Source organism: Gastrolobium bilobum, unplaced genomic scaffold (genome assembly GCF_033153095.1).
Source record: "Gastrolobium bilobum isolate Gb01-03AN ecotype WA unplaced genomic scaffold, APGP_CSIRO_Gbil_v1 utg34958, whole genome shotgun sequence".
NCBI lineage: Eukaryota > Viridiplantae > Streptophyta > Magnoliopsida > Fabales > Fabaceae > Gastrolobium > Gastrolobium bilobum.
Genome location: NW_026896229.1, coordinates 144,648 through 158,729, shown reverse-complemented (window position 1 = coordinate 158,729; position 14,082 = coordinate 144,648). Strand labels below are relative to the sequence as shown.

The window sequence follows — 14,082 nt, the reverse complement described above, 5'->3', positions numbered from 1 at the left end:
GGTGTTTGGTATGAAAGAATCACAATTGGATGGCCAATCAATGCCTGTTATTTGCTCAGCTGAAAGAAATAGATATGATGATGATGTGGAAACCCTTGTGTTTGGTCAATTAAAATCTTTAACGGTTGAGTTGCATTTCTCTCAAACTCTAGATATCAGAATAAGAAAATAAAGTTTAGTGGGTGGAATCAAATTTCATGGAATTAAAATATGATTGAAAGTTGTATCATTCCATATCTACTGTTTAGTTTAGTTGACTCTTTTTTTTCAATATATGAAATTAAATCGTATGACCTTACCACTTTGTTTTTGAGACAAAAAAGAAATAAAGTGAAAAGCATGTGTAATGCATCAGATTTCAACAAAGAAATGAAAAAATCACTTCCTCAGAGCTAATCCTTGAAAATAATGCAAGAGAATGTGCAAACTTATTTGATTCTCTGTGGAAATCTTTTATGTTGCAGAAGCGAAACTCTTGAATCATCATATAATAAACAGTCTTGTGCAATTTTGCCGAGTGGCATATATGTCAATTTTGCCTCATTAAGATCATGAAAACATAATTTGATGCGTTTTGTTATTCTAGAAAACAGAAAGTACATACAACTTCTGAGAAAACCACTGTTAGCCCTTTTCCTTGTTTTTGAATCATTCCTTCATCGGGAGAAATATTCTTTTATCCGGAAAATAATTATTACTTGAATGTAGTGAGAAATATATTTTACTGAATTGTTAATAAAAAGCTGTTTGGTAGACTCATATTTTCCCGAAAAGATGAAGTTAATTTTATTAAATTTGTGTTTGGTTGGTTATGAAATATTAGTGGGATGTGAGGTTATTTTACCAAAATAACCCCACATTTACCCTTTTATTCAAATAACGAATGCAAGCCACTCCACTAATGGTACAGAGGCCAGAAGGTTGCTTCCTCCATATGTTCACGCAAAGAACATCTAGAAGCTAGCTTTTGTCTTATAAGCAACCAGTTCCGTTCCAAGTGACATGGCTTTTCACTATTCCTTATTCCTTTCCAGATAAGGTTGCTCATCCAGCCCAGTGGATCCATTGTTTATGCGGCAGTGCGATGTAGCTAAAAAGTGGAATTGCTGAAGACAATCTGAGACCAGTGGCGGACCCAGGATATTATGTTTATGTCCGCACATTTAGTGACGGGTGCCCCCGAAATTTTTTTTGTAAAGAAAGTTTAAATCAATGCTTTATGTACAAGGTTATGAACTCGCTCATAATCTAGTTGCTTCCAAAACAAGCTGCAGGCAATAGTTTGACCAATCATCTCCCTAAATGTTACCAATCCTCCAAAACAAATATGAGAATAAACTCCAGTACATTCATACATCATCATTCTATTTATAATGGTGAATAAAAAAATCAATATTACCTGTACAGAAGGGAAAGCTCTTATATCTAGAGATTAACTTATTTGAAAATGTCACCTCTGCAACCAATCCTCTCTTTTTAAGCCAGAATATAGCATCAAAGCTAAAAGCAAATCGCAATAAAAAAAAGTAGTATATGAAACATGAATTAAAGCAAAAATGAATAGAACAACACAATAAAAAATACCAGATAACAACAAAAATAATAGAAGCTAATACCACATTGGCAGTAGAATATGACAAAAGCATTCTTCGATTTTTCATTCTTTGAAAATATTGCATTATAACTTCATCATCAATATTATCAAACATATCACGTTCAACATAAGTTAGCATGCATGCGTTAAACCAATCATCACTTATCCGATTGCGCAACTTATCCTTAACAAAAGTCATTGCAGAAAAAACTCGTTCAACACTAGCAGTTGCTACCGGTAGAACGAGTGTCAACTTTATCAACAAATAAACCAATGGATAAACAATATCCTTTCTCTTCTCAACCATCTTCAAAGCAAGGTCAGAAATTCTTTTTGAATTGACAAAATCAGAATCAGCTCTTACATCAACAATAAAATTACCAAGACTTGAAGAAAGAAAAGGAATATCTGCAAGCTCATTAAACTCCAAAGGATAAAATCTAGCAAACTCAATCAACTTTTCTTTGTTAAAACTAGCAAATGAATCACGAGGGTCAAGACAACTCAACCACTCAAGCAACTTGGTATTGACATTATCAAATCGATCACCCAACTCTTGAACCTGAGTATCTATCACTCTATTAAATAACTCCACCTTAAAGTAGTGCAAGAATGTGAATGATTCCAATCTCCGTCTTGATCTCCCTTTAGGATAATAAACATCCTCCATATTTGGAATGTCAATATCATATTTATTTGCAAAAATGTTCGTTTCTTGAAGCAATTCATCAAAACCATTATCTCTCACCTCTTGTAAACGAGACTTGACAACCTTCACTAAACCAATTGCATTTAAAAGATCTTGATCTTTTCTTTGTAATGCTTGTGGTGGTACACTTTGTCTTTGAGATTGAGGAGAATTTTCCACAATTGAAACATTTTGTCTCTGAGGTTCATAGGATTCGGTTTCTGTATTTGTGCATTTTTGACGTTTGAAATAAGATTGTATCCGTGACAAATCATAATATATACTTCAATCAATTATACTCATTATGTTATTGAAACAATGACAACCTAAAAATCCAAAGTAAATATAAATTATACCATTTGTTGTTATTAAAATAATTATAAAAAAATTAAAAAAATATAAAAAGTTACCTTTCTTTGAGACTTGTCGAATTATTATGAACCTACAATTGTTTATGCTCTCAATGTTTCAACATCATGATAAAATTTTTACTTCCACTTCAAAAGTAAAGCTTTGGAGAATCAACCAAAGTTATCAACCAAAACCTGTGAGGGTACAGAAAAAAAACCACAAAAAGTTAGTACTTTTTTATCCCAAATAAATATTATAGCTCGAGTTGCAAATATATATGTTTTACCATTTATATAGTATTGTCAAATATTATAGCTTCAATAGAAAACTATATAGTTTTAAGATTAACAACTTATTTCCTCTTTGAGAAATGAAACCAAGTGATACACATTTCCTAATTTGTACAGCAATACAATAGAAAACATGTTTTGCAAGAAATTCTAATTGAATAAAAAAAGCAAGATTGATGAACAGATATCGTCAAAGAAATAAATCATTAAATTTTAAGACATAGAAGCACTTTCACAATTAAAATAAATTGGGATTAAAATTACAAAACTACAAAAGCATAAAAGCACTTTTACAATTACCCAAGGGCTCACGAAAAACATAGGAACATGTGTAAAATAAATTGGGATTAAAATTACAAAACTACAAAAGCACTTTCACAATTACAACCTGTAATGAAGGTGGCTTCATATCTGGAAAACTTTTCATGAAATTTCGGGTATAGAATGTTGCTAAAGCACTGCACATGATACTATCAATTATTAGCACGTCTTTTCTAACTAAATGCATTTTGTCAAAGAAAGTGAGAAGAATTAATTTACAAATTAAAGAATTCAGAATTAAAGCAGAAAGGGGAATTCACATTGGGAAACCACACAGAAACACCATTATCCAAGCAGTTAAAGTCAAATTAGTAGGGGAAATCCACAAGATAAACAACTCCAGAGAATCTTTGCAAGCATCACAAGAACCAGACATGGAAAGCCTACTTCTAGGCGGAACTGCAAAAATTTTGTTTTTTGATTTTTTGTTTTTGTTTTTTTCAGATTTTTGGTTTGGGTACGGAGGGCAAAGGGGGCTGCTCCGCCACTTCCATTCGGATCTCCGGCGAGTCTATCCCTAGTTTATTCACACGCGCACAGAAGCAAAATTTGAAAACAAAAAAACTGCACAAAACCATCTCCGAGTTACCTTTGTGAGAAGTCGAGAAGTGGGTAGGTTTTGGTTTATCAGAGGCAGTGATGGCCAGATTCAGGTGCAGCACCACTGTGTCGGCTCCTCAAAACGGCGTCGCTCCTGCTCCGAACGCGATCTTGATCAGAATGTGAACGAGTCGCTCCTGCTCCGAGTCACAGCTCTACGATATGTTCGACTGAGCAAAATGAGCAAGAGAGAAAGTAAATAGAAAAAAAAATTAAATTGAAATTGAAATTTCTGTGTCCGCACGTGCGGTCATTTGACCCCACGTCGGTCCGCCACTGTCTGAGACAGATCTGGGTTTGAAGTGATTTTCTTCATTTACGTTTAAATACCTCAACTAGTGAAGCGGTTCACATCTCAAATCGTCAGACTTGGAAGGATCTGGGTTTGAAGTGATTTTCTTCATTGAAGGTTATATATGTCCACATTTTCGCCTTTAATATTTGCTTCCCCAGGGACTTAACTTTTCCACTTATTTTGTGGATTATAAATTTGTCGGACCGTACAAATTTTATCACATGAACACATTTTTCCGGCAACAAATTTTCCCGCGAAGTTTAGATATTGAAGCTACCAAACGTTGCTAACATATATCCCCAACCATGCTTTCCCCGGTGTTTCACAAATAAGTCGCGTACCAAACGCGCCCTCAGAGTAAATTCTTCTGCAAAGTAACAGTTGATGACACACAAATTTTTTAGTTCTACACATAACAAATAGAAATGGCTCACAAAACTAAAAAACAAAGTGAGCCACAGAATCATGGTTCTTTCCTATTATTTTTCTGGTACCTCTGTCAATTGTCTAGTGAAGTTGATGGTATCTACAAGTCCTGTTGGAGTCACTGCATTCAACAACCTCAGGTTGTTAAGTTTAGATGCTTGTCACAAGTTGAGATGTTTATTCTCATATTCAATATCAAAACTCCTTGTGAAATTACAAGGAATAAAAATATGAAGCTGTAAGGTGGTAGAGCAACTAGTCCAGAGAGAAGAAAAAGATAGTTTGACTCTTTCTTAATCAAATTCACTCAAGCTACTTGAGAATTCATTATCTAGTGATCGTGCCACCATCTCCCAAGAGGCATGTTCTTTAGAGTGGCCATCCCACAAGAGAATCAACATTATTAACTGCAGCACGCTAGAAGTTGTTCTTAGCAAAACGGATCGAGGAGAAAATAGATATCATCACTACATTTTGTCAACTACAGTATCTTACATTGAGCAATCTACCAAATCTAGTGAGCTTTTGCCTACAACCTTGTGCATCAGAACAACCATCCTTGGTGAATTGCCATGGGAGTATCCATCAAAATCAAGACGAGTTATGTAATTTATAGCTAACTAATTAAAAATCTACTTCTACTTAAATTACTTCGCAGAAATAATCATGCATAAAACTACAAAATAAACGCGCTTACTCTATCATCTAAAATGGCCACATTTCCAATCTGTTAAGCACAATGGAAATAAAAATTGAAAACAACATCAAGACCTAAAAAATAATCAAAAGTACAAATACCCACTCAAAAGCATTTCCTGATAACAGTTTATACAGCACATCAATCTAGAAGTATCAGTCATGCAGATATAATCAAATACCCATCTATGGGCACATGCATAACTTGGCTCAGTGCCGCTAATCTAACAACATGCAATTCAATACATAATCATAACTGAATACTACATCATCATATAACGTGCCTGAATACTTAAATGTACATGCATCAAACTGACAGGCATGTACAAAACATATACATGCCATATACAAGTAAAGGATCTAACATCATGATCCATCAATTAAGAAAATATGAAATACATAAATGCACTCCAAAATAGAAGTAGCCTACAGCTACTCAAAATCCAATCCGTCCAAATCCTCAGCAATGGGTCGTGTCCCTGACTAGAGAGGTCTCACCGGGAATCTGGGAACCTGAAAATATGGTCCCAACGAGGGGTGAGATTACAAATCTCAATAATCTCTAGGTTTATAGAGAATTCTCCATACCCCTGGCTCACTCCTGGATGAAAGTCAGATACAGAGTATACGAATACAACATATAACAGATATCATAACAGAACAAAACATATATCCATATCATAACAGAGGCGTGCGCCGTCATTTCCAAGGGAGGACCCCAAGCGGAAATCAAAGCACGTGTTCCCGAGGGAGGACCCCAAAGCGAAACCAGACATATCAGAGGCGTACACCTTTAGTCCCGAGGGAGGACCCCAAAGCGGACATTAGGGTACTATACAATCAATGGCCAGAGATTATTACAGAAATCATATTATCGAAGTCATATCAGAACAAAACATATCATGTTATCAAATAGCTCTATATGAATGCATCTATACAAAGCATCAAAACAGTCATACAATCCAACCACAGTATCTTTTTTTTGGTGAAAAGGTATACATATCTTTAGAAAAGAATATTTTTTCTATTGTTAAGTACGGCGAAAAAATAAGCATATATGTGGATAAGGTTTATTCCCCAATCTTACCAACAGAAAAAACAATGGGGAAACCAAAAGAATATCACTAAGAATTGCTCCTACGTACAGTGTAAAAGCTATAACTCTATACTCTATAAAAGCCAATTGATAGTAATGTTGCCAAGCCATGTGAACAATGGGAACTGAACCAAAGCAATGAAAGAGGAAGCGATAGTGATGTTTACTCGAGTCATAACTCCTAACCTTTGCAAGAAGAACTCTCTTCATTGTTTTCACCAAGAATATTCCCATGCATAAACAGGTCCATGGCATCAAAAAGTAGTAGGAGAAGCCCGAAATTATTCTTCCAAAAACAGCCAAACATATGCCGGCGAAAGTATACCCGGCATAAGCTATAATGTTTTAATCAGTGTGGCTTGCATAATCCAACCGAGCAATCCCTTGATGAATAAAAAGTTTAAATCTTCTGGACTAAACCCCTGGACATGAATACAGCATCATTAAGAAAGCCAATAGTGAAAATTTCACAATGGCACGTTTCCAAGCTGTTCAACATAATGGAAATACAAATTTTAAACAGCATCAAGATCTCAAGATTCTCAACCATAATCAAAAGTACAAAGTTAAGGAAAGCAACAAAGCAGCGAGTTTTGAACTTTTATCATTTTGGTTTGCTGTATAAGAGTCCCACCTCGGCCTGACAGAAATGCAGCAGAGCTCATAACAGATATAAAAACAACAGCGAGCTTCATTTCAAAGCATACCTTTCTCGGCCTTTTGGCTAAGATCAAGTGTAGTATCTGTTCTTATCAGTTTAATATCTGATACGTGGACCATTGGTTCACATGATATTAAATTAATTTTTTAAGGGGGAGGGTCCATTACAGTAGCTTGCTACTGGGGCTCTCAAGTGTCGCTCATGCTTTGCACTACTGCACGGGCCGGCGCACCCCACCAAATCAAGTTAAATCGTTTTATATTGCTTATTAATATAATAAAATTTCGGAAAAAGTTTATGTTTACTTTTTTATCATTAATTTCTTGTTTTTTTATTTGTTCATGTATAATGCTTCCAGTAGGATGGAGAGAATTGATTTATCAAATAACCAGTGTGGAGGGGATTATTTATATTTCCAATGACGGGGTTCCAAGCACATCCGAGTGCGAGAATTCATCATATGATAGAGGAGATAATTACAAAGATAAAGAAACTGAAGGATCAATCAGAGCTACGATTTCGTTTCCATTGTTGAATAAGCGGGAGCTTCCTTATCTTCCCAACTCAAATGTATCTTTTCAGGAACTTAGTATTGAACTCCCTAGCTGTGAGGAAATGATAATTGAAAAAAGCCCAAAGATGAAAACCTTGTGCTTCTCCATATATATAAAGGATCATATGAGTATGTGCACGTAATGGGAGATGACCATCTATCATGCTAATGAGAATTTGAAGGTACATACATGCATTCTCCATATATAAGCACAGCAAAAGTTATGATGACTCATAAAAGGAAAAAAGATATAATAACTGATAGAATTGACTTTCACTTTTCTCTTGGAATTACTAACCAAGAAATGTTATACAAATGGAAGTACCCTAAACCAAAAAGTAAAAATAAAACTAAAACAACAACAGTTTATATCAAGAAGTATATATTTTGCAGGTTGCACTACAAACATAAGATGCATTGAGCAAGATCAACACCTGCTTCCTTACTTGAAAAAAGATACGGAACTGGTTGTTGAAGGTGGTGAAAAACTGTTGATTTGTGTTCCACCCAACATGCTGAATATTCCATCACCTAAAACAACTCATGTTTTGGTTAATATCCTCTCCTCAAACCCAAGAATGAATTTCCAAATGAAACAATAAACGAATCTTCATCTTCAGTATCCGAGGGAGTGGATGCAAATGAAGATGAAGGGTGCACCAAAACGCTGTACAATTATAATCTGCAAGAAATGCATCTGTATGCTCTTCCTAAACTGATGCACATATGGAAAAAAAAACATGGTGGAATCTTAGGCTTTCTGAATCTTAAAAAGCTAAAGATTATGTGCTGCCTTGTTTGAAAAGTGTTCTTTCTTCTTCCATAGCCAAAATCCTTTCACAACTCCAAGAGCTTTCAGTACATGAATGTGAGATGAAATCACTATAGAAGAGAAAATAACTGAAGAACCAAACAGGGTGAAGATTACATTCTCAGCATTGTAATGGTTGACCCTTAGGCATCTCAGATATTCCCTTTTATCTATGAAGAAAAATGGTTTCGGGACCGAAGAGAGATCTTAAAGAAATCAAGATATAACTAAGGAAATTCACTCGGAAGGCTAGATAAAGATGAGCTCACTCTGACTGAAGCACAAACATATAAGCATATTCATAACTGTTAAATTTTACGCCTCTCTAAATTCATAATTTCTTGGCCAATTCACTAGCAAAATCATGTTTTACACATAAGGGGCGCTCACACCCTCTACATACTTGCAGTGGCCAAGTTAGCAAAATTGGAAAGTTAGTACCAAAAATCAGCCAACCATAAAGGAAGCTTTTGTCAAAACTAGTAGCTATGAAGGAAACAAACCATTTACAATCACTGAAGATCAAAGAAAGCTTCTGATTTTCTAGTTTCAATGTGGCTACTGCATACTTGTGTTCCTTACATTTTCAAAAGCGATCCGATCTCTCCAGATTCAACCCCTACCTATATCAACCACGTTTTGGGAGAATAGAAATCTTACGTCATAAAGGCAAAAAACATGTGGGACTCATATATTAAAAAAAATAATGTGTGGGACAACATTAGTACGAAAATTTAAGGATATATAGAAAATTTTCAATTCTCATATTATATAAGAATTATAAAACCCATATTATATTAGGGCTTTATTAATTTTCTTCTAAAAGAGATAAGACTTTTTTCCTGCAAATTTATAAAAGATGTGGATCCATTCAAAAAAATTTCTTTTTCTTCTTTTAGTGGGACTCATTGCTGATTTGTGTCTACCGTTGGAGATAAAAAATTTCCTGTGAAAAGAGACTAATAAAGCACATTATATTAATATATTATAGGGTTTAATATTTTTGGTATTTTAGGAAATAAATTTGTCTCCTATACACACATAAAAATATGTGTGATCTATATTTTTTTTTCTCTTCTCTTCACATGAGCTCCATACACTTTTATATGTATATAAATTTTTTTTTCTCTCTAACAACATAAGAAACATTAACCCCTATATTATTTTAGAAAAAATTATTTTTTATGTTGAATGAGACAATTTCATCTCACAACACAAAATGAATAGAACTCACTTTTTTTTCTCTCTCTCTCTTCTCTTTAGTAAGTTCTTACTTTTTTGTATATTGCTTTATGAGAAATATATTCCCCGTTCATGTGAAAAGCTTCTGTCATTGATATACAGTTGCAATTATATAGAAGTTTGTTTTAATAAAAAAGAGAGAATAATCATTTCAATTGCGTTGAATTCTATATGAAGGGAAAAAAAATTTGACACGACATGTTAAAACAAGACATAATTCTGCAAAAACTAATCATTTCAAAGGATCCATTTCAAAGACATAAAAAAAAGAGAATAATCATTTCATTCCTGCCCAAAAACTAATTCTGCAAACAACCAGCTCTCTAGATCCATTTCAAAGGAGTATGGAGCTAAGCGGCAGAAATCATGTCACATATTTTACATTGGCAGAACAGAGATTAATACACAAACAAAACAAAAAAATGTATGATATTGGCCAAGTGTCACCAGATCAAAAGTGTATAAGGCATAAAACAAAAAAAATCGACCTTCAAAGTGTATACATATCTTTAGAGAAGAATATTGTTTCAATTGTTAAGTACGGGGAAAAATAAGCATATATGTGGATAAGGTTTATTCCCAACAGAAAAAAATAATGGGGAAACTAAAAGTCCATATATTACAACTGTTCAACATCAACAACCAAAAAATTATCACTAAGAATTGCTCCTAAGTACAGTGTAAAAACTATCACTCTATATTCTATACAAGCCAATTGATAGTAATGTTGCCGAGCCATGTGAACAATGGGACCTGAACAAAACCAATGAAGAGTAAGAGATAGTGGTGTCTGCTCGAGTCAGAACTCCTGGCCTCTGCAAAAAGGACTCTCTTCATTGTTTTCACCAAGAATATTGCCATGCATAAACAGGTCCATGGCATAAAAAAGTAGTATGAGTAGCCCGAAATTATTCTTCCAAAAACAGCCAAACATATGCCGGCGAAAGTATACCCGGCATATGCTATAATGTCCAGCAGGGGTGCTTCTCCACCGCCCAATGAAAGCAATGTCACCTTAAGCAGTGTGGCTTGCATAAACCAACCAAGCAATCCTTTGATGAATAACAAGTTCAAAGCTTCTGGACTAAACCTGGACATAAATACAGCATCATTAAGAAACCATGACAAAACTATAGGGAAAAATGGAGATAGAACAAACGAGCTATATGAACTAAACAAAATTCTGAGTGTAATTTGCCAAAAGCCAACGTTGAAAATTTCAAAACGGCAATCATGATGAAAATACAATTAGCAATCTCTATGACATCTTAAAGTTCAACACTTCTCTGGCTTCCGAAAAGGTTCTTACAGCTTTTCTGGTGGAAACAACATAAAAATAATTTTGGACTTAGAAATTAACCGAAACAACTTGTGCACTCAAGAGTCAAGACAACAAAAAAAAGGGGTGGAAACTACAGGAAATCACACTCTGACAATGCCAAAATTCCTTGCAACAAATGAAGTTGCCAATCTTAAACACTGCTAATAGAGTACCATGTGTTTTATTGCACCGGGATTGCACCAGGTAGGTGGCAATTTGCATTCTCCTACCCTCCCCACCACACCCATACCACACAAATCCTTTTCACATAATGATTTACAAACATTTCATCCAGAGCAAATAAAACTCACAGCACAGAATAGGGACATTAGAAGGAAAAAAACAGATTATCTATTCCTTTAAAATCATCCTAATCAAAAGACAATAGCATATAGTTAACAATGTGGTAACTCCCATCCATAACAATTCAAGAGTCCCTAATTACTACTACAAGTAGCATTACATAAGTCTTAAAGTCAGTCTTGAAAAGGTCAATCTCAACAACAGGTGTTTTAGCATGAGAAGGAAAATTTGTTCAGCTAAAATTTATGCCGAGTTCTAAACCTGCTGACAAAGAGCGGAACTCTAGGTTGCAAACAATACAAGTTAAAAATAGAAGGTATTACAAAAAAAATATATATATAAGGTAAGCTGTGCGTGTTTTGAGGGAAAAAAGAGGAATCCCTATTATGCAGTGCACTGACAATAAAACTTGCACTATAAAAAAGGCAAGAATTTTACACAATACATTTATGATATACAGATACACAAGGCACAAGTACAAACAGGGTAGTGAGGGGTAATATTGCTAACTACACATTTGAGAAAAATAAATAGAACGCATCGGTACTATACTATGGGATTAGGGTAGAGGAAGAAGATTACTTACTTTCCGTGAAGACCCAATGAGAGGCCAGCAAGAACGAGGTAGGTACCAAATGCCATTAATGGAATGTATAGGTCTGGTGCATTTATGTCATAAATTGGTGGTCTATAGGAGAGCCTACCCCCTACTGGTTCAGTAATTCTAGTCCAATGACCCTGAACCAGAAAAGATAAAAGATAAGGGCAGCAAGAAGATAAAATTAAGATAATCAAATGAAAATCCAAGGAGGGAAATGCAGAAAAGTGTGACATTACTGCTTACCCTGTGCAGGAATGGAAACAAAACCACCTTCAATTTGTTCTTAACATAATGGTCATTCACTTGAAAGTAGTATTGGGGATCAGAGAAATAGCGACTTATCTGTTATTCAATAAAGAAGATTAATTTAAAAATAAAAACCTTGAATTCACACATTCAGAGGATTATCTATAACTGAGGTAAGCAAAGATACCAAATTAAGGTCCATTAAGCTATTTAATGTCATTTTTCAGCTACGTTGGCTTAGCCCTCAAAAATCAGTGAAGCCTAAACTATTGATATATAATCATTATTGAAGAGAGCATAATGCCATATATGAATTAGATTTTAAAAGTAAATCTGGGAACATTTCAAAATTTCTTCAAAATATTAAATGTGAACTCCAGATAATAAAGTGCCAAGTAGTACATGAAAATAGTTTCTGAAAATCAATAGATATGTATTGCTGAGATGATATACCAACTGGTTAAAAAGGGGTTGGATTTGAAGAGGTTATGCCAGTTTTCCCAGCATGATCAGTTGTCGAGACACAATTTAAGCATAAGGAAGACAGGGAAAAAGAAAAACAATTTGAGCTTTGAAGTCCATATAAAACATAACAATGACTAAATACTCAAATTGGTCTTCTAAAGATACACGGTACATCAAGTTGGTCTTACAAATACTTTGGACATCAATTTAGACCTTCCTATTAAAATGAACATCAATTTAGTCACTCAATTGATCTTTGACGTCAATTTGGTCCCTAAATTAATGCTTACTTTACATTATGAAGGACGAATTCGATGTCCAAAATTTTTGGAGGACCAACTCGATGTCCCAACTCCCCCGTAAAGGACCAATTTGAGTATTTCCTTTAATAACAAATATAAAGAAACATTAAAAGGTATAATCTTACAAACCACATGGCAAATTATATATATATATATATATATATATATGGCAAAATGATTTCTACAGCTGCTGTACCTACAGCAAGCAAGGATACACGTCCGAATCCTGAGTTTTTTTTTTTTTTTTTTAAGAAGCCGTGGGGCCCACTTTTCTGTGTGGGCTGTAGATAACACTATCTACGGCTGCTGCAGAAATGTTAAGCCCTATATATATATATATATATATATATATATATATATATATATATATATATTGCTAGATTGCTACTTAATACTTACATTGCTTTGTACATATTCAGAGCTGGATCCAAATATTCTTCCTCCATATGCACCCAGTCCACCTCGAATGAGTCCTGAACCCGCAACATTAAATGCACTCCCAAAAGGATTAGGTTGCGAGCTTGTTGGGGGCTGCGGTGCCCCAGGTTGGGATCCAACGTTATTATACATTCTTACTGCCATGATAAAAAAAAGAAAAAAAAAAAAAAGCAATCAGAAACAACTTAGATGTGCAGAAAAATCAACACTAGGTTGGCATTCCATAAGGCATAGAAACCAACACTTCAACAAATCATTAACAAAAACAAAATGCTTCATCACATTATAAGCAACTAATGAATTCAGTGAAAGAGAATAACAATAAGAAGACCCCATTTTAACAATTTTCATATATCAATGAATTGAACAGGTGCTACGCTATCAGCAACACAAATAAACACCAAAATAAACGTAGATTCAAGATCCATCAAAAAAACGAAAAAAAAATGAAAATTCGAAGTTGCATGCAAATCTGAAAACAACCCAATAAGGAACAGAGAGAAAAGTTGCAAGCTTTAAAGCCATAGAGAGAGAGAGAGAGAGCAGAATCGTTTATGGGGTAGAAAGAGAAAGGAACAGAATTTGAATAGATATTAATAGGAAAAAGTGGGATTCAAATCTGCGGAGAGATCTGAAGAGGAAGAACGAACCTCAAAGAGAAGAATCACGGTGGTGTAAACAACAACAATAAGAAGAAGAAGAAGATGAAGAACTGTGTCTCGGAGAAGGAACTGAGATCTGAGAACTGAGAAGAAGCCTCCCGCACAAGCAAAAACGGTATT

General features: G+C 34.6%; 1 protein-coding gene and 1 non-coding gene across 2 annotated transcripts; one reads left to right on the top strand and one right to left on the bottom strand.

Moving 5' to 3' along the window:
• Window positions 1-7,060: 7,060 nt before the first annotated feature.
• On the top strand, window positions 7,061-7,255 carry LOC133298392 (U2 spliceosomal RNA). Its single transcript, XR_009749794.1, has one exon. It is a non-coding gene; the product is annotated as a U2 spliceosomal RNA (small nuclear RNA).
• Window positions 7,256-10,196: 2,941 nt separating this feature from the next.
• On the bottom strand, window positions 10,197-14,082 carry LOC133298384 (uncharacterized). The gene is made up of 5 exons (XM_061497652.1): window positions 13,951-14,082; window positions 13,262-13,437; window positions 12,093-12,191; window positions 11,835-11,986; window positions 10,197-10,714 (listed from the first exon to the last, which is right to left on the bottom strand). The coding sequence occupies exons 2-5, from the start codon at window positions 13,430-13,432 to the stop codon at window positions 10,327-10,329; spliced, it is 810 nt and encodes a 269-aa protein (XP_061353636.1). The 5' UTR covers window positions 13,433-13,437; window positions 13,951-14,082; the 3' UTR covers window positions 10,197-10,326.

Coding starts and splice junctions, on each gene's coding strand:
- LOC133298384 (XM_061497652.1), bottom strand. CDS start 13,432: ATGTATAATAACGTTGGATCCCAACCTGGGGCACCGCAGCCCCCAACA. Junction 11,987..12,092: donor TGTTTCCATTCCTGCACAGG/GTAAGCAGTAAT, acceptor TTTCTGGTTCAG/GGTCATTGGACTAGAATTAC. Junction 10,715..11,834: donor TCATTGGGTCTTCACGGAAA/GTAAGTAATCTT, acceptor ATTTATGTCCAG/GTTTAGTCCAGAAGCTTTGA.